Here is a 22,636-nt window from a genome sequence, read left to right as displayed (position 1 = left end):
GTTGTGCAGTATACTTGATAAACAGGTTGCCTTCTTTACCTCTGGGTAGTTTATCACCATATGAAAAATTGTTTCATGTCAAACCAAACTATTCATTTTTGCGTGTATTTGGCTGTCTGTGTTTTCCTAGTCTAAGATTCTTCAATAGTCATAAGCTACAGTTTCGTTCCTCACCATGCATATTTTTAGGCTACTCATCTTCACATCATGGTTATAGGTGTCAAGATAAATATGGACGGATATTCATCTCTCGACATGTCATGTTTCATGAGTCGACTTTTCCTTTTAAAGATTTTAATTCGCCAGCTCAATCTCCTGTAGCTACTTCATGCTCAAGTACTAAACTTCTTGTTCTTCCCTCGACTACACCTCCTGTCTTGTCGTCTGTTGTTTCCCGCTCTCAAGTTGGTACTTCAAATAGTATGCCATTAACCACCTCATTTAATGCTAGACAGTCAGCCTCACCTACTCCTATCACTAACTCGTCAAATCCATCATCTAGTATGCCTATCAATAGTCTGTCACAACCAACCCATCCCCTATCAGCCCCTCTAACTCTCATGCTATGGTCACACGTAGTAAAGCAGGGATTTTCAAGCCTAAGGCATTTCTCACCAAAGCACCTAGTTTATCAAGTGATACTCCTGCTGATATTCATGAGGCCATGCAAAGTCCCGATTGGGCAGTAGCTGTGAATAGTAAGTTGCAAGCTTTACTTAAGAACAACACATGGACTCTTTCCACCCTCCCTGCAAATCGAAGAGTGGTAGGTTGCAAGTGGTTGTTCAAAGTTAAACGAAAAGCCGATGGGACGGTGGATCGGTATAAAGCTCGCCTGGTTGCAAAGGGTTTTTCTCAGCATGCTGGCTTCGACTTTCGCGATACATTCAGCCCAGTGGTTCGAGCAGCTACCATTCGGGTTGTTCTTGCTCTTGCTATCATAAAAGGGTGGTCCTTAAGGCAGGTTGATGTTAATAATGCCTTCCTCAATGGTGATCTAACAGAGGAAATTTATATGGCACAGCCTCCTGGCTTTGAGAAACAAGGTCCAAACGGGCAGCAGCTAGTATGCAAGCTGAACAAGGCACTTTATGGGTTGCGCCAAGCACCTAGGGCATGGTTTATTACTCTCAAACAATATCTAGTTACTAACCTTGGTTTTACAGCCTCCAAGGCTGATACCTCGTTATTCGTTCGTGTGTCGTCTGATCATATAGTGCTACTTATGGTGTATGTTGACGATATTGTGATAACAGGCAGCTCAACTGGGGAGATTGATCGTGTGGTTCACCAACTTCACACCAAGTTTTCCCTTAAAGACATGGGGCAATTGCATTTTTTCTTAGGCATTGAGGTGCAGCATACGTTGCAAGGGTTATTTCTTAGTCAGAAGAAATATATACTGGAGATCCTGCATAAGACTGGCATGACAGGTGCTACAGCTACTCCTACACCTATGGTAACCACTCCGAAATTAACCACCTCGGATAGCAGTCCTCCTTTTACTGATGTTCATTTATATCGAAGTACAGTAGGGATGCTTCAGTACTTGTGTATCACACGACCAGAGTTGTCGTTTTGTGTTAACAAGTTGAGTCAATACATGAATCTTCCGAGTGAAACACATTGGCGAGCTGTGAAAAGGGTACTAAGGTATCTAGTTGGGACTGTTGATTATGGGTTATGCTTCTCGAAAAGTCAAACTGAGGTTGTCTGTTATTCAGATGCTGATTGGGCCTCTTCTATGGAAGATCGCCGTTCCACCACCGGGTATGTGGTGTATCTCGGGCCAAATCCTGTTGCGTGGTGTTCAAGGAAACAACCTGTTGTGTCCAGATCCTCATTTGAAGCAGAGTATCGAAGCCTTGCCAACTGTGTGTCCGAACTTCTGTGGGTCAAACAGCTCATAGGTGAGATTGGTCTGTCAAACATTCCTCCACCTGTTGTCTGGTGTGATAATACCTCTACGGTGTCCATAGCTGAAAACCCCACACATCATGCTCGAATTAAGCACGTTGAGATTGACCACCACTTTGTTCGAGAAAAAGTTCTCGATGGCACTCTGCAAGTGAATTTTGTTCCGTCCGCTGAGCAAGTTGCTGATGTTCTTACTAAGCCCATTGCACCTAAGCAGTTTGAATCATTTCGTCAAGCTCTTCGAGTTCTCAAGCAAGATAGTGTTCTCAGTTGTTCAAACGAAAAAGAAACGGGGAGAATGTTAGAATAATAGTTATTCTGGTAATCAGTTATTGCTTAACTGATAGTAGTTATTGTTGGTTAGTTTCTGTTGTTTTGTAACTGCATGCACTGCTATATTAGCATGCACTGCTCCCTCTCATTAAATAAGTTTTTACACAGTGTTTCTTGAAGTAATACGAGTCTGTTTCTCATTCCGAGTTCTAAACTTAACACCTTGTTATATGAATGGGTATTCAATATAGATATATTTTTATAAAGAAATTATATTGAAATAATATCCATTTTAAACTTTAGTCAGTAAAGACACGTGACAAATAACTAGTGTGTCAAATGACGGTTTCTTAATTGTGTTATATTGGAACGCTCTCCTTAATTGCAACTTCAAATTGCTATAGTATTTATATTAGATTAGGGTAAGGGATGAAAGTTGCACGGTTTGAAACCGTGTCCAACAAGTGTCTAGAGTCAGAGTGAATCTGAAAAATTATATATCTAAAACTATATAAAATTTTAAAAAATAATTTTTTTTAAAATGAGAATTGTAACAATGTTTTAATTCTATTAGTATCTTTTAGACTATATAAAAATAAATTAATAAATATATATATAATTTTTTTAAAAATTTATTAATTCTACTCAAAATTTAGGCTATATAAAAAATAATTTAAAAATAACTAAATAATTTTTATTTTATCAATTCTACTTTAAAAGTTAAAAAAATGTGAATATATATTTTAATTGAATATATTATCATCCATAATAAATTTGGACAACTATATGTCTAGATTGAATCTAGAATTAAATTTTTATTATGTTCTAAATTTTATTTAACATTATTATATTTTTTTAATAATATTTTATAAATTTATAATTTTTAAAAAATAATAAATTGAGTCTCAAATGAATCTGGACAAATGGACAAATGATTGTTCAAGTGATTTCAGACATAAAAATTTTAAATAATTTCTATAATTTATTTTTTATTTTATTTTTTGCTAATACTACAATATCAGTGTTGTTAATAATCACGTCAACAATGTAACGATAAAAAATGAAAAAGGTTTGCAATTTGAAAGTTTGAGCACTTCTACTTTCGTGGGAGAGCTTAATTGATTTTTGACAAAGTTTGTAAATTCTTATAACATGTATCTATTCAGAATTCAGTATGGTTCGTTGTAGTTCCCTGTAAATCACAGGCTCGCTGCTCGCACTCAAGCTTGCCCCACCTCGCATCAACTCGCTCACATGGGATGCCACTTTGCCAAGGCTGTTGGAAATGACCAATGTCAACTAACTAGGATAAAGCTAAGGAAAAAGGGTCGATCTAATATGGTTTGGAGCTTAAGAGTTAAGGTACATGCGGTTCGGAATAGTAGGTAGGGCACACCGGCACAGCCGCGAAGGCAAATATGCCAATTGACATGCAAGCATTGAACTGTTATTTTATATTAGTGCATACATAACTGAGAAGATAAAAAATTTACCTTCAGTTAATGACATTGTGCACATGACAGCCATTGAGAAAACTCTTCATGTGATCCAGCTTGTACCGGGTTTGCTCTGAGAAGCATTCATGAAGAAGATATCCATCAGGAAACATTAATATCATAATATCACAGGAGTCTTTGCAAACAACACTTATAGGAAGTACCTCCAATCCGAAACTTTTATTGATTGAAATCAGATCAAATCTGAGACATTGCAGATCATTATGAATAAACCGGACAATGGTTAAAACGACCGACAGCCTTCCTCTCCTTTCCTCACAAATGAATGACAGAACAACTAAATGAAACCAACAAATTTATCAATTATAACAGCTAAAACAACTATAAATATTGATTTAATGAGGTCTTGGTTTGGAATACTTCATATTTCATTAGGTCGTCCTAATAACGCCATGACCGGATTATGCCTGTTTTCTTGTCCTTTTAGTTTTAGCTTTTATTGCATGCTACTTCAAATATCAAACATAGATGAGGTGGGGAAGCAGAATAGCTTCCTGGTGTTACTTAAAAGTCCTTTTTGATCATACAATCTAAAAGAAAAAGGTAACATAAAATGGTAACCGGAGTTCTTTACCCGGCATCTACTACCAGAGAAAGGGCTGTGGAGAAGACAAAAATATACCTTAAAACTTCTTTGAAATGATCTGCACATTCATTGCAAGGGTACATTCGGGATAATATTGACATCTGCAAGCCAAAAACCTTATAGTTAAGCTGAGCAGCAGTTTGACATCTTTTAACTCAACTCAGTTCATTTTTTAACCCAAATCTATAAAACTTGAACTTCATTGAAGCTTAAAGATCTACAAACTGAATAAGGAGATTAAGATATAGGAATATAATAGATTTTAAGCAAGAGTGGTGAGGCAACATACCAGCTGTTTTACATCCTTCTTTTGCTGTCTTGTTGGACGTTCGGGATACTGAGAAAACAATGGTTCTTCCAAGGGTGAAAATCATATGGACAAACAAATATAGACAAACAAACAAACAAAGAAAAGGCAAAGGCATAAATGTAAAGACCTGGGCAGCAAGGGTGTGAAGAAAAGTCCAAGTTGCTCTTCCAAGTTCTTCTTTAGTCACCGGTGCAACAGGTTTCTATTTAATAAATAATTCAACCAAGCGTTTTAATTTCAGAGAACTACAAAACGGGTGTCCGAAATGATAAATAGATCGTCAATATCAAGTTTGTCCACTAAAAAACAGTGTGACATTGACATTTTATCAAACAGTTAGTGAGCAACGTCATTTTTAAAATTTACGTGCCTTCCAGATCGATAAGCAGGTGAATAAGCATGTAATTGATGAATATATGGGGGGCGATGCAAGTAGGGAGATACCTTGACGAGAAGATGGGTAGTGGTGGCAGGTGAACCGGAGTTTAGTTTCGACGAAGGAGGAAAGCTCAGAGGGAGTTTCCCGGTGGGTGATGAATGGTTAACCTATCAGACGAAATTGGCGATATGGGTTTGGATGCAATACGAGAAATTTTCAACTGTTTGGAACAATGATTGGAATGGGTTCGGATTTTCAGTCATCTTCTAGCTTGACTGAGAATGACAATGACGGCGGAAAACAAAAAGCAGGTTGGAATTTAATTTTTATAATTTGAAGATTCTTAACAATGCTTTAATAAAATTCAATCATATATATATATTGAATTTAATCTTAATACACAATCGATGTGAGATCGATGGTCGTCTTCGGACCGAAACAAGGCCCGCTAGGGGAATGAAAAAGAATTTTCGTAGAATAATACTCTCAAAAGTTTATAACAACAAATGAGTCCTTACAAAATGCTCCATATCCTTGCTATTACTAGATTTTGCACCAAATTTTCACTACTATAACATGATGCTTCCCTAAGCCTGCTTGCACTACAAATATCGGGACCAGATTCCACCGAATGCATAGTTTTTTTATTCAATCCTCAGTTCACCGTGGAAAAGCCGGGATCTTGAACACGGGGAATCGAAGGTAGCAAATCACTCAGCAGGTAATATTGACACCGGTTTCTCTAGACTTGCCATGTATGTCATGTAGACAGTCCATAAATATGAGAACGAATTGCTCACCAACGGCTGTCAAAATGAATGCCACTGCGAATAAGTTTCACGAGGAAGAATAAAAATAAAATAAAAACGAAGAGGGAAGGAGATCAACCATACCTGCAAATGAACCGGGATGAACCTGAAAGTGATGAAGTCGCAAAAGGGCCAGTACATTATACCATTTAACATCGTAGGAAGTAAGTCACGCTTTAATCTGGAAATAATTTCATCACCGCTTTCACCTGTACCATACAACATTCACAACGGCTCAGTGTGGATCCAAAAAGGTTATCCATGAGCAATAAAAATATTATACGTTGATGCAGCTCGATATACCTTGCAATACATCATAATTCAGTAGCTAATGAACTGCAAAGCCGTGTTCATCTAGCAACATGCAAGGAAAGATTGTGCGCTTACCTTGTAGACGAGCATTCAAGGAGAAGAAAACAACAGTCATGGTAGGTCCGTAAAGTAGTTGCCCCATGGCCATTTTCTTCAAAGTACTGATCAAATCTCTCTTAGGAAAGAGTTTCGACATCAAGTTGAACCAAAGATGCAGTGATGGTCCTAATATTAACAACCCGTATCCCGCCATACGCGAAGTCCTCACCAAATCGTAAGGTTCCGAAGATGACTTCGAAATCGTCTGGCAATAGAATTCAATATTAAAGACATACACAAACAGGATTTTGCATGCATGCAAAAGTGCATATATATTTCATAATCAAATGCAGCAAAACCATGGTTCATAATGTTTTTGCATACACCAAAAACACCGGTACAAAACCGAGACATTTACTCGTATGAAGAGTAGTCCATAGTCCATAACATTAGGAACAATTTACCCTAAACCCTAAAAGTATTCACCAATCTCATATGAGCAGAGCACAATGTGCAAGTGAAATTTAGCAAATGAGGAAAGAACTAGAAGTGGACTGCAATGAAACAAGTTTAAACAGGCACTAATGCATGGTCCATGAAGCATGCATTTACAAATTGCCTAATAATGGTTCATTTTAGAGCTTGGCGGGTTCACACAATGAGAGCACCTCATAGTGACAGAACAGATAGAACTATATAGGCCATTAATAGGAGAGCATAAATGACTTCAAGCCTTGAATAGAAGAAACTATGACAAAATTGAAGAATTTGTTCATGGTCCATGTATTTGGTGTGAAAAGGCATCCTTCTCTTTTAAAAAAAAAAAGGTGAAGTTTCCAGAGAACCCCAGAGGATTTTCTTTCATTTTTCTCCACTTTCTCATCAACCAAACAGAAGGCAAAAATCAAAATACATAGTTTTCACCTTCAATCAACCAAAAACGAAAAACGCTCTTTAAATTAAGAACCAAAAAAAGGGATTACCTGAGAAGACAAATCAGCAGCTACATAAATAGCCGATGAAGTAACGCTCTTGGTTAAAACGGGCCACGACTTCACCATTCCTAAATACCATCCAACAAAACCCAGCTTCCCAAACGACGCCATTGAAGACGAAGAGGAAGAAGAAAACGAAGAACTGAAAAGGGAGGAGGAGATCTCATATTCTCTTACTTTCCGTACAACATTTGGGAACCGAACATACTCCCTGGCTTGGGTCTTGGTTCGGTTCTTTAGAAACGGGTGGATTCTGTTGATCGGGTCAGCCAAGTCGGCGAACGGTTGCTTCTGTGACAGGCGGGTGATGGCAGCGAACCTACGCAAAGAACCGCTCATTATGTCCTTTCTTTGGGTTTCGTTTTCTTTTCCCTCTTCCAATGGCGTCTCTCAGCTTTGATAGGGTTTTGGTGTGGTTTTTGATTTGCTTTTAAAGACAAAAGAGCAAAGAAAGATGTGTTTTTTTTTTTTTAAGTCCTAACTTTTTTTTATTTTTGGTGGTCGGAAATTTCTGGCTTTCTTGTTTTAGTTTTAAGACTGTTTTCGCGAGTACCAATTGATATTGTACTCGCTCCTGTAGCACGTGAAGTATTGAAATGGATGGACAGAGCAGCGAGTAGATGGGAAACAGGGTGAAGCGCGTAGATGAAGGGGGTTGGCGTGTTTGACATATAATTCGAATACTCTCCAGAATTTGGCATATTTTTATGTTTAATTAATTAATATATTTCCGTTACACGTCAACGTCTTCCTTTCTTTGAACGCCACGTGTCGTATTAATTACACGTAGCACGTCAGTCAAACTTCAAAATCCCTGAACTTTTGGTTAGTTGTGTCCATAAAGCAAATGATGATGAAATCTATTAATCAATCACACTCACAAAATTTGATTCAATCCTATAATACTTTTAAAAAGTACTGCAGATACGGTAAAAAAATACTTTTAAAAAATAAAATGTTTATTTTAAATATGTTATTATCAAATAATAAATATACATTTAAATAATATTTAAATTAGTTAATATTATTATATTTTAATAATAATATAAAAAAATTATTATAATATTTTAATAAATAAAATATAAAATTTAAATATTTTTAAACAATAAATATTAATTATTTATAAAATTTAATTAGAATATATAAACTATATTTTTAATATTTAAATATAACTATTAAATATTTATAATTAGTATTTTAAAAAATATTTTTTTTATTTTTAATTAATAATTTTAACACATTTGTAAAATTAAGTACCATGAAGAAAAAGGGGAAATACAATGTTATTAGAGAGGTGAAAAAGTAATTAAGCACTAAAAGTGCTTTTGGGACAGTAAAAGTTAAAAGTTTCAGCTAAAAACAGCTTGTTCTGCACAGCTTTTCTTCCAAAAATGCTTTTGGAGCCAAAAGTACTTTTGAAAAGCAATGCAGAACTGGCCCTCAATTAGAAAATTTTAAAAAAATTTAAAATTTAAATTAATTAGTTCTAAATTAACTGGAACAAAAAGTTAAAATTTTTATTTATTTCAAATATAAATTACATAATTTGAATTATTCAAAAATTTAAATAAGAAAAAATAAAACCACATCATATATACTTCATTTAATAGTTAAATAATCCATCACTGTAAACGTAATATTAAATATAAATAATAAGTTCCGTTAATTCCAGTCAAATTTTTTAACTTAATTCAATCGAATATTCAATCTTGCTTCTAATATCATTTCAACCATATATTTATAAATAAAAGAATAATATTAAATCTATTATATTAGATTTTGTCTATTATATTTATTCGGAATATTACTTTTATAAAAAAATTCATTATTATTATTTTAATCAAAAATTCACATTGAACCCATACAACCTCACTGTTTTTATATATATAATTTTGAACCATTAACATTTTTATACATTTAATTACCTTTTTCATTATGGTCAAGATATTATTTATAAAAAAATAATAGTAATTTATTTTAAATAATTTCAATGCTAATCATATCAAATAATGCGCTTCAACAAAGTTTAAACTTTTAGAATACATATTTTATTTAATTTTTTGAAAGTAATAGAAGTAACAATATTGATGTTCATTAAAATCTTGAGAACTCATCAATGGAAGAAACAATATTTATATTAACGCAGCTCCATGTAAATCACACTCATCACCGTGAAATTCAAGCAATTTTGAACTCTTTTTTTCATTTTTTTCAAATAGGGGGTGAAGGTAAAAGTTGTTTTAAAAGAAATGAACTTCTTCCAATTTTAGGAAATGGTTTTCCTTATAATCTTTTTGTAAGCATACACGTCACATGCATTTAAGTTTAAGCATGGAATCATTGGCAAAGTGGCAAAGAGAGGTTAAGGAAAAACAGCACCACAAATAACACCACCAGCTTTACCACATTAATCATATCAAAATCAAGCAACAAGCAAGTATCGAGACAGAACACGACATGACAATTGCATCATCGAAATCACCAAGTGAGAGCTTATAGGGCTTTTGTGAGAGAGATTTTAAGAAGTTACTCATACAGTACCAATGGGACAAGATAGATGCATGCTACAAGCCATCTCCACTTCCCCAGTGTGCTACTTTTTAAGGTGAGGAAAACATGTGTATAGGTCGGATTTAGGATGCTTCGCCTCAGCATGCTCCCGGCATTTCACTTCTGTTGTAGTACAGATGAATGTTTGCATGCACACCTTGCACTATACACAAATCACCACCATCCACCAGGTACGATATCAATGAAGCGAACAAAGAAGATAAGGCAAGTAACACTTCCATCAATGGACTTAATAAAACGAGTCTAACTCGATTCAATAATATCAAACTAAAGATATATAGTGACCAAATGGAAAATCCAAAGTCTTCTTTTATCACCATACATCACACAAATCGAACAAAAACATGGTTTTTGCTATCAATAATCTTTTCAAGAAGGCTACAGATTGTTGTCATCAAAATCGACAATTGGCAATAGCTCATGCGAGATGAGCTAACACTCAAGTGTTAATTCCTCAGGATTTCCCAAAGGAAGAAAATTAAGAAAAACTTTACAACAATGCAGTACTGATAGTGATAAACAGCAACAACCATAACTACAAGTTGGTTAAAAATGTGCCATCAATCCATATACTAGAATGAGGTTTGCGATTTAGTCCATGTACTTAAAAAGTTAAAATTTAATCCTCTTGATTTTTTCCATTTAAATTCTCAGTCCAAACATTAACATTGTTAGTATTTTCTATCAAAACTTGCCATCAATACACAAATGCAATTATACCAACTTCATAAGTGAACATGATGGTAAACAAATTTTGACCCAAATCAAACCCAGCATCAACTATTGGACTAGAAATCTTAAATGGAAAATGAAGAGTATTTAACTTTTTTAAGTAAATGATATACTCCCAAACTTTGATTTGGACATCAATTTTTAGCAGGGAATCCAGGCAAATAAGTTCCAGTAGCTATACAACTTGACGTAAGAATCTACAAAGCATGTACACAAATCAAATAGTGAAAACCAACTAACAACAAATGAATATATTAACCCAGGTAAAAAACAGTGAAAAGAAATTCAACCGAATTTGTTAAGTTTGATCCATATGTACAAGGAAACAAAATAATCATAAATCATTTGACCAAAAAAAAACAACAGATCGAGCAAAAAAAAAAAAGAGTGTTGAACCTAACAAATGAAGCAAAGATACTACCTGGATGGTCATGGCCTTCTTGTTAGAATCAAGCTGGCTTCCTATCAAAAACCCAAAAGTTAAAACAAAGAAAAGGATTCATGATCAAGAATAGATCTAACTAAAAGAAAAGAAAAGAACAAAACCCAGAGAGATAAGAAATGGAAAAAAAGAAGATTAAAGGAGAATGGTTTGCAAAAAAAAAAAAAAACACCTTTGGCGGCAGCTTTTTGCTTTTCCAAGTTCTTCTCACGAGCCATCTTGGATTTTTGGGCATTTCCTCCTCCCATGGTGGATGATAAAGATTTGAGTTCTTTTGATCGAATGGGATGTGAGGGTTTTGAAGAAGAACTTGGAAATTTCTAGAAGGCAAAAAGGAAAATGGGAGAATTAATAATGAGGAAAGTAAAACAATGGAGAACAGAAGAAGTAAATGCTAATAAAGAAAGTTAAGTGGGTCTGAATTGGCATTTGGTGCTTTTAGATTAAGATTCGAAATATGATTGCTTTTTTAATAATATAATATTATAATCTTTTATATATAAAAAATGTGAATTAAAATTTACTCGAATTAAAATTCAGATTATATTTTTCCTTTTTTATTAAAATAAATTAATTAATCACTGTATATCAAATTAAAAAATCAGTTAAAAATTGATCTATGTGGACAGTAGCACGGCATATGTATGGTACTTAATCTCTTTTTTCCAATTTAGTCTCTTAAGTTGAACTTTGTTCAAGAGCGAAGACATGTCATTCTTTTATTTCTTGACAAAATTCAAGGATCAAATTAGAAAAAACTGTCAAGTCCCAAAATTTATGTGAAATACAATTATCAAGTTCAAGGAAGTTCAAGGACTAAATATTACTTTATCTGGAAATTTTTTTTGAAAGTGGGAGTGAATTCATAAAGAATTATACTATCCAAAACAGAGTTTATATGATGATTAACGACAAAAATAAACACCGATAATGAGCCATTTTTTTTACAGAAACACTGAATAGTCAGTCATTTTGGTCTTGGTCTCTAATCCACTTTGTAGCAACCCATTTCTCGCCTTTGATCACTGGACAGCTTCCATGCAGAGATGTCTGCAAATAATGTTTTCAAACAGATAATACATTAGCCACACACAAAAACAACAATGTTTTCGAGCATTATAACAGCTATAAAGCATCCATATTGATAACACGGATCGACTTCAGAAATCCCTTAAAACAATGGATTGGAAGCGAGAGCAATGCAATGTGCATTAAGTTTGATTTGAGAGTGCGAAAATTACCGGATCTATTGTGCCATTCAAAAAGAGTGAATAGAAAAGAAGTCCGTCCCCTTTTCGTGGTTTTATTTTTAAACCGACGCACTGTCTGTAGTCGTAACCTTTGACTCTCATGTCATTCTGCAACCGGAATAACAGGGTGAGTACCAAAACTTGACAAATAATACTTGCTATAACGAAATAAAGGAGAGATAAGGCAAGTTGGCATTTCCGTATCTACCTCAAAAGGGAACATTGTTTCTCCACCTTCTTCTACATCAGATAAATACAACAAGAACGATGCAACCTGCGAGAGACCGTTCAATGTTGATATGCACAATGTTTTAGTCCTTTGGCATCAACACACACACAATGGCTTGATCAAAATACAGAAAATGCAATGAAGGGAACAGTATATGTTATCAAAAAACAAAAACCATACTAGAATAATCCAGAATAAACTGTCTTTAACTATGAAGCATCAAAAGAATATCCTATACATGGGGTGAGGCTAGTACAAAGGCAAATGTTGGCACCATGCCATAGAAGAAAGAACTAAAAAGGGCTATCTATGGAGACACCGGCTATAATATTTACAGTATTGACCTATAGGCAGACAGAACAGCAATCATTTCAGTTTGCCACAAATTGCACATAAAAAAATCCAGAAACCAAGATTAAACCAGCATGTAACAATGAAGTTCACATATAAGACGGTACCCTTTGGCTTGATTGTGGCCCGTATTCAGACGGATTGAATGCATCATAATGAGAATCATACTTCTGCCCAATCTCGTACCTCAAAATATTAAATGCCTACAATAGGAAAGATTTGCCATTTCAAAATTCCAACACAAACAGGAAGTATATCAAGATAATTTTAGCAGAGTGTTGATTTATCATTAGTGTGTTGATGTATATCATTCCAAGAATCTCTCCCTCTCTATGTAAACTATTATATTTCCACTGCAAGTACTATACCAGATTCACTGAACTATGGTTTGATTAACATGATCGTCATAGGTTACAAGTATTGCAGCAGACAAAAGTAACTCGTGTTATATGCCAAATATGACAGAATCTATTCAAGGAAAATGATAAGACTTTGCTGTTTTCAAACACAACCAATAGGGTAGCAGATTTATATGCCTTAACAATTGGTTTGGCGGATGATTAAACCATCATTGGAAGTTAAACCGAATCAAGTTTTCTTCAAAGGTCAATTCACAACACCCCATGGCCCATTTCATACAGTTGCCCTAGGTTTATAATTGCCTAAAATTTCCACCATATTTGCTTAAACTTTCTCCAATAATGTCATGTATACTAACTGAACTTACAACATGAGATGATAACAATAGTTTCAGCAGAAAAAGAAAATGTACCTCTCCATGGCTCTGTGGGATGCTTGTAACCTTTGCAATTTTTTTCTCGATTAAGTCCAAGGTCCCGGTTTCATCTTCTGATGCACTAATAAAAGTTCCCGAACTGTTTCCATGTAAGCATCATCAAGAAAGCAAACTATCAGCACTCACCAATTCAAACAATTCATGGACACAAAGGAAAATGCACCATCTGGTCTTGATGCTAATTTAAAGCAGTTAATAGAATCATTGACTTATAACTAACACTCAACTCAAGATCAACAAGAAACCGACAATAAAAATAGAAATAATTGCATAAAGGGGCACCTTGTTCTAGTTCCTTTTGTGCTTTCTTCAGTTTCTCCCTCGCGCAAAGCCAAACCAGATGGTTTAAGGTTCACCTTTGCCATTTCTATTACATGTTCACATTGTTCTGAAGTTGCAAAGTTGGGAAAATAGTAAGCTCGTGGTTTCCAACTTAAAACCTGCATTCAACAATAAGCAAGCATAGGAAGTTAGTTCTTCAGTCAGCAGTACCCCGAAGAAATGCTCATAAAAAAGATCCATACTATTGTTTCCTAGCATATATCGACCTCGGAATTATGTAAAACATTTGCATATAAAATCCTTGTTCTGCATCATTACCGCTCTTAATATCCAAAAGCTCCTCTTTAAATCAGCACAAACACACCTTGATAAAATCTTAGCTCTCAAATACATGCAAACTCGAATATTCTGACTCATAGACTAAACCAATCCTCCAATTTTTCTGGTTTTTACCATGGATTACTACGACTTTCCGTTTTCGGCTCAAGGCCCTATCCCACCTACAATTTTATAAATACTTTAACTAATGAGTTAACTGCTATCAAGTATCAAATCCTAAAGCCAAGTATTATAACTGAAGTAAAAAAAGTATCCCAAGAAAAAGCATTTATAAACAGATCTTTTTGGACTGAACCACAGTGGAGTGGCAAAAACTTGTGTTAAAGTCTGCCATTAAAACCTGTCTCGGGTTCAACACTAGACAACCCCTACTATACACTAAAATCTTTATACTAGATCTGCCAAAAATTATGGCACCAATCTAACAACAACTAAGCTCACATGATGAACCAAGCCATCATCATTCAAAAGTCAATGCACTAAACCAGAATGGAAAAATGACCTGAAATGGAATAGATTCAATCGAACTCTCCCCAGTTACTCCATTTGGCATCGGATCACGAAACGTCTTCTCCTGCACTGCCTCGAGCATTCTCGGCTTGGGTTTAATGATTGGAACATCCTATTAAAAAAAAACCAATAATTAAACACAAAACCCAAGTTATAAACACTTGGAAATGAAAGCATTTTTACGAATTACCTGAAAGAAAAAAGTGGGAACAAACAATCCAGCAAGGAATGAGAGTGAGCACAGTAGAAGGGCAGCTGGCAACCCTAGTTTTCTCTTCGAACCTTTCCATTTCCCTTTCATCTATGGGTCTTTTTGAGAGATGTTTTTTTCTTCAAATTTCAAATAATTGTTGTTGCCTCGATGATGCGTTTATTCTTCTTTTCCAATTATAATTGTCTTTTTTAATTATTTCGTATGCCCTGCAGGTTTCCAATGCTATCTTAGACTTTGAACTTTGAAGGAGTCGATCTACGAATGAAATACGCTGTAATTTACAAAATAAAATGAAAAATGTAAGTTTTTCTCCATCTTTTATTTAGAGTTTGGTGGGATTGTAAAGAGTTTCAAAATGTTTTTTTTTTTAATAAATATTTTAGGTCAACAATTTTAACCAAAATTATTTTTACTCAAATATAATTTATGAGTTATTTTCATATATACGATTTCAAAATTTATGAGAAAAAATTTCTTACAAAAATAAAAATAATACACTTATCTATAATTAACATACTTTAACAGAAAATTTAATGGATAAAACTTTTGTTAAATAAAAAAAATAGTATGTGTATTTACTCCTACTTATGACAACTTTACATGATATCTCAAATTTTACGTATTCCAATCTTGAATATTAACTTTTGAAATGGTCACTTGAACAGATTCACTAACTTTGGAGAAATATGTTTTGATTAAGAGTTCCAACAATAATCATAGTTGATCATTATCATTGTATACTAATATATATGTTCAAATCAATTCATATAAATATTTACACAATTGTAATAAACAATTTCAGAAGAATTTTAATATAAACTTCCAGTATATACTGATATATATAAATGTTATAGCAACAATTGTTAAATACATATCAAATCTTTCATGAACAGCCAAAACTAATAAGATATGTAGAGGCTATTGCATCCACCGTAAGAGAATATTACACATTTCATAATAAATGTCAGGACTTCGCGAAAAACTTCATATTTCTTATTTCGTTTTTGTAGAACCACTCATTTGTACCTTATTGGCTTTATACCATTATACGTTTAGACTATTGATCCAAAAACTTTTAGGATTTAATTCTACTTAAATTACATCTTTCCATTTTGGCCAATCTTTTCATGTATATATTTCTCAATCGTCAAGAACTTCATTTTTCTTTCATTATCTCAATAATATTATTGCATACAAAACCGTTGTAAACAACTTTTCTATTTTAAAGTTCCATGTTTTCTGGTATTAACATAACTTATATTGAGATATCTTTATTTTCACTATTTTCATATTCAATTTCAGGTACTTGAATCTTTTTTGGAGTTTTAATAATTAGTTGTGTCTTTTGGTCTCTTCAGGAGCACCGCCTCCACTATATGGTAGTTTTTAAATACAAAACTATTATCCAATATAATAGATTCAATTAATTGTCTCCTCATCCATGATCTTAATACGATATCCATTACAATGTATATCCTTTTAAAACAAAATAATTTATTTGAGAATAAAAGAATATAGTGTACTAATTATCGCTTTGTTTTTCGGATAACAATGTATTATGTAACAACACATTTTTTAGTGGTGTCGGAAATGATGGTTTCAGAACCTCATTTTTTATATTCAGGTCTGTAAATATTATTATTTGATATTTATGAGGTTAATATAATGTTTAATTAAAGTTTGGTCCTTAATTTTGTCAAATAGATAGTTAATAAATGTACAAAGACTAATTTGTACATTTGGTACAAATTAATCACTATGGAATTTTAATTAAGTGAATGACCAATTGAGAAATTTGACCCTACATGTTATGTTAATCGGTGGTGGAGAATAGTTGTAACCCACCAAAATTGTTAATTAAATTTAGCTTTAATTCAACTTAGGTTAATTAAGTTAATTATAATTAATTGGTAACTAATTAAAATATATAAACAAAAATTAAAAAGAAATGGAAGTCATTTCTTATCATATTCATCTTCTTCACGATTAGAAAAGAAAGAAATAGGGTTTTATGTTTCAAAGCTTTCGGCCATCCATAAGTAAGTTCGATTTAGTTCGTTTCTTGTAATGATTTTTAAGTCCTGTAAGCTTGATTTAGCTAGCTCACGTATCAACTTGTAAAACTGTTAAAATTTTCAAAAGTTTCCATTGTTGATTTTTTGAAGTTTTTGGTATTAAATTGTTAGACTTTGAGCTTAGAATTGAAAATGGGCTAGTTTGTAAAGTTTAATTGTTAGTTTTTTTATGTAAAGACTAAAGCGTATGAATTTTGAAATTAGTATAATATTTCTACAATTTTTTATAATAGAGGGTTATAGAAAGATGAAATTGAGATCAGTTTTGAAACCGAAGCTCGAATTTGAAAGTTATGGTAATTTCAGTTATAGGAACTAAATTGGATAAAATGGAAAAAATTAGGAAACATTCGAAAAGTGAAATTGAACTGACTTATGTTTATAGTAGGATGAAATAAGGTGTTTTTAATTGATAAATTGAAATGAATTATCGTATAGATCAAGAATTAAATCAATCGGAGGATAATCAATGAAAAGACAAAATTGTGAATTAGTCATTGACGTATTATTTGTTGTTGTTGTTGCCAAGTAAGTTCATATGGGACTTACTTTATTAATTCAGGATATGTTTGTATTGTATTGTTTGGCTTTCTAATTTGAATTTTTATAAATATAATGTCTTTTGGCATCAAATGGACTAAATCGTAAAATATGAAATATTTGAAAAATACGAATAGTTATATGGTATTGAATGTATGTGAAATTGTTATATGATTGAATGATATGCATATGATGATGTTACAAGGTTTGAAATTATATGAAAATGGTAACAATGGCTGTGTGAATTTAATAAACGATTAAGATACGAATAACATGCCATTAGGGTCCCGAAAAGGAAAACGGATATTTGATCAATAATTAATACGATGACTTGAGATCCAACATGTGTTGCAGATACTCTGAAGCTTGTGTGAGCAGCACAGAACTAAGCTTGTATGAGCAACCCTAGTCTGAAACTTGTGGGAGCAACCTAAATATGTCAGCTTGTGTGAGTAAATCAGTCCCATGTATCCGATTTCAATTTACTATTGTTCTCTCGGTTAAAAACGATAATTAAATGGAAACGATATTGGATCTATTGGGAAATGTTCTCATATTGTAGTAAATATGTAATTATTTTCTATTTATTTGAACGATGAATAAATAAATAAAGTTAATTTCACATTCCACTATTATATCTTTTGTATTTATAGCGAAATTGTGACAAGCAAATATTAGTTCATTGATTGTTTAAAATTCAAACTAAAGATAAGTGGCATTATAAAAAACATTTACATTACGAGAAAGACAACTTACTTCAGTAGAAAATCTAAATGAGTTTGTAATAACGTAAAAGAATCAAAGTGAGCATTTGATTCAAATATTGAGCATGATTATTATGTTGTCTACAATTTCAATTAGGGAGATGTTTAGTTATGGCTATCGCAGCAGTTGACTCCACGAGTAGAGACATAAATGTATTCATTGGTAGAATGATATATTAGACTGAATTTAAGATGAATTAATTCTGAATCCGTTTGTAAATTAATTCACTTGTGACGTTCATGGTGTGATTTACCTAAATCCTGAGTTAGTCATTGGCATGCGTATACAACTCATGTATTTTGATATAAGTAGAGGCTTATGCTCTAAAGATGATCGAGTCCATAGCCGATATGTTGGGTACATGACTTGTGTATGACATGGCTTTACTAGCAACAGTGGAATTCATAACTCAATTAAAGAGTTAATGATATCCTCTCATTGGCATTGTGTGGATTGAAAAATAGGGAACATGGTCACGGGTTGCTTGTTCAAGATAAAGTTGTAGAGAGAAAATTCTCTGAAGAGATTATTTCAAAAAATTTCTACAAATATTTTTCTGATTTACAACTTAACCCAAAAGTTTAGAGAAATTGTAAAATTACCACACTGGTAATTTTTGTGAAAAATTTTCTGATTCGAAGCAAGCTCACACTCGACAGACGTGAGCTTGAGGATAAAGAAAAAGACTACTCGGTCGAAGCACTCATCTTAGACGAATCGAAAAAGTACATTTTTATTAAGTGTTTATTACTTTAGATATTATAACCAATATCTTGTTTTGGAAAAAATTTTAAAACTTTGATTTTTCCATAAATTTATTTTCTGATACGTTTTTCAAACTCATTTTTCTAACAAGATTTGGTGTCTTGAGTGTACTGTATTCATTTGTAAAATTGTAATTTTCCGAACAGATTGATTAATAAAATTATTCGTAAATTAAATTAATTTACTTTGTATTTTGTTCTCAAATGGTTTTTGCACGCAAATCAAAATAGAAGCAAATGTTACTCATTGGTTGTCTAAATATTTAACTAATATTGAGCAGTATTACGTGGTCAGATCGTAGTATAGAAAGACAACTTGTATTAGTAAACGAACCTAAACATGTCTTTAGTCTAATATAATGTAACACCCCATACCGGTACTCGAGATCGGTATAGGATATGAGGTATTATCGAAATTTTTAAAATAATTTCAATTAATTTATATCGTTTGGTATTCATTTTCATGTTTCACGTAACATCTTTTTCATATTATAATTCTCATATCATATCAAATATTCTATCCGTTGAATCATTGGAGTTCCGATGGATTTTTCAACAGTACACTCAAAGCGTACATTTTCATATTCCATCAATTCATATTCAGATCATTGGAGTTCGGATGGATTTTTCAACAGTACATTCAAAGCGTTCATTTCCATATTCCATCAATTCATATTCAGAAATAACCCTTAGGATGTTTAATCATCAAGCACTTTCTCAAGTCATATCTCATGTAACTGTAGTGAATCAGGATTACCTTTTCAGGTCAAATCCTACCCACCTTAAGTAATCATAAGGAATCATATATCGCGTAACCGTAGGGAATCAGGATTACCCTTTTCAGGTCAAATCCTATCCGCCTTAAGTTACCATAGTGAATCAAGAATAAATCCTATTTACTTTAAATTACCATAGTGAATCAGGAACAAATCCTATCCACTTTGAGGTATTATAGTGAATCAGGAACGAATCCTATCCACTTTATATTCTCGAGAAGGCTTTTGCCAAATTAACAGTCCGGGTTATCTATTTCTGCAACACATGCAAGAACTCTTTCATTTGGGAAATCACCTATATCCATCCAGAACCCAATATTCAAACAGATTTTATCCCTTTCAAGTAGTTTCAAAACATGTATTATTTCTATCATTTCAACATCCATACATTTCATATATTCAATTCAAACATCATATAAAATACAATACAATATTTAAATTGACATATTTAAATGCTCATTCAAGTTATACGAATCTACCTGACTAAATTGCAGAAATACCAAGATTTAGGGGCATTTTGGTAATTTACTATTTTCTCAACTTTCACCCGATCTTAAATTAATAATTTAATTTAATTTATTAATTTAGATAATAAAATAATTCATTCCCTTCAACTTGGTCATTTTTTACATTTTTACAAAATTTCCCCCTAAGGTTTTACTTTTATTCAATTTAGTCCTTGAGCCTAAAACATGTAAATTAACCATACTAGCTGAATATTCATATATATTTTCCTCCCCCTCCTCTCCATTCCACATCCTTAATGTATATAACATGCTTATAAGTAACATTATCTATAATTTCACTATTTACTTATATGTATATTCAAAGCTTGTCATAGTCACTAAATTATTTTTATCTTAAGATACAGAACTCCAAATTAAGATTCATTAATTTTACATAAAACTAGACTCACATATATTCTTACCATAAAAGTTTTAGAATTTTTGGTTTAGCCAATAAGTACAGTTTATTCTTTAAAGTTACCCCTATTCTGAAGTCTGACAGTTCCAACCCTTCTTCATTAAAAATTAATTATCTCATTGTACAAGATTAGAATAATGTTCTTGTTTGTTTCTATTGAAAATAGACTCATTCAGGATTCTAAAAATATAAATTTAATCCCATAATTATTTTTATTTAATTTTTTATGATTTTCCAAAGTTAGAATAGGGGAACCCAAAATCATTCTAACCTTGTCTCATAAAATTTATTATATCTCATAATTCAAAATTCTATTTCTTACACGGTTTCTTTTATAAGAAAATAGACTGAATAAGATTTAATTCCATATTTTTTCATCCTCTAATTCTTTTTTCAAAATTTATGGTGATTTTTCAAAGTTAACCTACTGCTGTTGTCTAAAATTGTTTTAGTGCAATATGTTTATTTACCATGTTTATAACACCCTTATTTTCTTTCTCTACACTATTTCTCATTACTTTCTCTTATTTTCTCTTCACTAACATGTCAAGAACATAGGTCCATATATAAGAAAACTCTACATTAACATCAATTCCGTGCTTTTTCAATAATATCAAACTTAAAAATATATTGAAATCATGATGTTCTTACCTTGTTCTATTGATTTCAATCTTCATCTTGATTTTCTCTCTCCTTCAGCTTCCATTTCTTGAATCCAACTTGATATTCTAACTTCCCATAGTCTCCTTAACATTTTTTTCTCTTGGTAGCTATGAAAATTCTTTTGATTTTTGGGTGAAAATGATGAATTTTTTATAGAAGGACCAAATTGTAAATAAAGCAAAAGTTCCTTTCTTTCTCTCTTTCTCGCACATTAGTGCATGGGAAAAATGATCATCCTTTTCTTTCTTTCCTTACATATATATATTAAATAAAATAATAATCAAATAATCAAATATCATTTAAAAATCAATTTAAAGTATTAATAAACTAATATTTATTTATTTAATTTATCTAAAATATCTCCAACATCATCATTGTCTCTAGATTTCTCTCTCCTTCTAATTGACCATATTATCCTTGATTATGTTTTAAAATTTCATCCTTGAGTCATCATTTAATTTGATAAAATTATAATTTAGTCTCTCATAATTCTTTACTTATTTAATTTGGTCCTAATTCATCCATTTTCCTTAGTTTTTATATCATTCCACCCTTAAAATATTTGCATTATTGGTCTTTAAACTTTTTCATATTTACCTTTTAACCCCTCAAGTTTTTGAGTATTTACTCTTGTGCAACAAAACTTTTAGTCCTTTCCTGAATCAAGATATCATAATTTACTTGCCAATGTTGTCATAACTCAAAACTTCCCTTTTTATCACTTATTTCCTTATTTTTCTATATCAAGGATAATATTTTACTATAGAAATTTTCGGGGTATTACATGAAAAATGAGCAAACTGGTTGAAAGGATAATACGTCGTCTATTAAGTCCAATTTTGGAGATGTCTTGTCTTAAGCATCAGAGTGGATGACTCGCCAAAGATAAAGACATAGATGTGACTGACTAGACTAGCAGTACATCGAACAAAACCAAAGCAGGATACATCCTGAATCCGTTTATGGATTTATTCACTTGTGACGTTCATAGTGTGACATACCTAAATCCAGAGTGGATAGTGGATTATGTATGTGTGAGTTGTACACTTTGACATAAGTAAAAGCCTGAGTTCAAATAGATAAGGAACCAAAAGCTGGTGTGTTGGATGTACGAATTTTTTTAGTATGTAGCGTCATTCATAACAGTGGAATTCATAGCACAAAACATGGGTAGATGATATCCTCTCTTTGGCATTACATGGTTGATGAAAAGTAAACGTGGTCACAAGTCGTCCATTTTTCTGATAGATGACTTGATCACTATTTGATAGTATTG

General features: G+C 32.5%; 3 protein-coding genes and 1 pseudogene across 3 annotated transcripts; all 4 read right to left on the bottom strand.

Annotated features, from left to right (window-relative positions):
- Positions 1-3,260: 3,260 nt before the first annotated feature.
- LOC107894701 (FAD-linked sulfhydryl oxidase ERV1-like) lies at positions 3,261-5,619 on the bottom strand (annotated as a pseudogene).
- Positions 5,442-7,698, bottom strand: LOC107894315 (PXMP2/4 family protein 4). Its single transcript, XM_016819600.2, has 4 exons — positions 7,126-7,698; positions 6,179-6,407; positions 5,876-6,000; positions 5,442-5,788 (listed from the first exon to the last, which is right to left on the bottom strand). Exons 1-4 carry the CDS (start codon positions 7,474-7,476, stop codon positions 5,693-5,695), a joined length of 801 nt encoding a protein of 266 aa, XP_016675089.1. The 5' UTR covers positions 7,477-7,698; the 3' UTR covers positions 5,442-5,692.
- A 1,824-nt stretch (positions 7,699-9,522) lies between these two features.
- On the bottom strand, positions 9,523-11,340 carry LOC107894314 (uncharacterized protein At2g23090). Its single transcript, XM_016819598.2, has 3 exons — positions 11,055-11,340; positions 10,862-10,902; positions 9,523-9,850 (listed from the first exon to the last, which is right to left on the bottom strand). Exons 1-3 carry the CDS (start codon positions 11,128-11,130, stop codon positions 9,731-9,733), a joined length of 237 nt encoding a protein of 78 aa, XP_016675087.1. The 5' UTR covers positions 11,131-11,340; the 3' UTR covers positions 9,523-9,730.
- A 340-nt stretch (positions 11,341-11,680) lies between these two features.
- LOC107894313 (probable prolyl 4-hydroxylase 9) lies at positions 11,681-15,168 on the bottom strand. Its single transcript, XM_016819597.2, has 8 exons — positions 14,830-15,168; positions 14,632-14,751; positions 13,791-13,948; positions 13,485-13,587; positions 12,820-12,915; positions 12,341-12,406; positions 12,124-12,240; positions 11,681-11,932 (listed from the first exon to the last, which is right to left on the bottom strand). The coding sequence occupies exons 1-8, from the start codon at positions 14,938-14,940 to the stop codon at positions 11,846-11,848; spliced, it is 858 nt and encodes a 285-aa protein (XP_016675086.2). The 5' UTR covers positions 14,941-15,168; the 3' UTR covers positions 11,681-11,845.
- Between the last annotated feature and the right edge of the window lie 7,468 nt (positions 15,169-22,636).

This window comes from Gossypium hirsutum, chromosome A13 (assembly GCF_007990345.1).
Source record: "Gossypium hirsutum isolate 1008001.06 chromosome A13, Gossypium_hirsutum_v2.1, whole genome shotgun sequence".
Classification (NCBI taxonomy): Eukaryota; Viridiplantae; Streptophyta; class Magnoliopsida; order Malvales; family Malvaceae; genus Gossypium; species Gossypium hirsutum.
The sequence above is the reverse complement of the archived record's forward strand: the minus strand, read 5'-3'. Positions and strand labels throughout refer to the sequence as shown.

Coding starts and splice junctions, on each gene's coding strand:
- LOC107894313 (XM_016819597.2), bottom strand. CDS start 14,940: ATGAAAGGGAAATGGAAAGGTTCGAAGAGAAAACTAGGGTTGCCAGCT. Junction 12,241..12,340: donor AAACAATGTTCCCTTTTGAG/GTAGATACGGAA, acceptor TTCCGGTTGCAG/AATGACATGAGAGTCAAAGG. Junction 11,933..12,123: donor TGAATGGCACAATAGATCCG/GTAATTTTCGCA, acceptor CATTATTTGCAG/ACATCTCTGCATGGAAGCTG.
- LOC107894314 (XM_016819598.2), bottom strand. CDS start 11,130: ATGGGAGGAGGAAATGCCCAAAAATCCAAGATGGCTCGTGAGAAGAAC. Junction 10,903..11,054: donor GCAAAAAGCTGCCGCCAAAG/GTGTTTTTTTTT, acceptor GGTTTTTGATAG/GAAGCCAGCTTGATTCTAAC. Junction 9,851..10,861: donor AGAAGGCCATGACCATCCAG/GTAGTATCTTTG, acceptor ATTTGTGTATAG/TGCAAGGTGTGCATGCAAAC.
- LOC107894315 (XM_016819600.2), bottom strand. CDS start 7,476: ATGAGCGGTTCTTTGCGTAGGTTCGCTGCCATCACCCGCCTGTCACAG. Junction 6,408..7,125: donor CTGCTGATTTGTCTTCTCAG/GTAATCCCTTTT, acceptor TTCTATTGCCAG/ACGATTTCGAAGTCATCTTC. Junction 6,001..6,178: donor CTTGAATGCTCGTCTACAAG/GTAAGCGCACAA, acceptor TGTATGGTACAG/GTGAAAGCGGTGATGAAATT.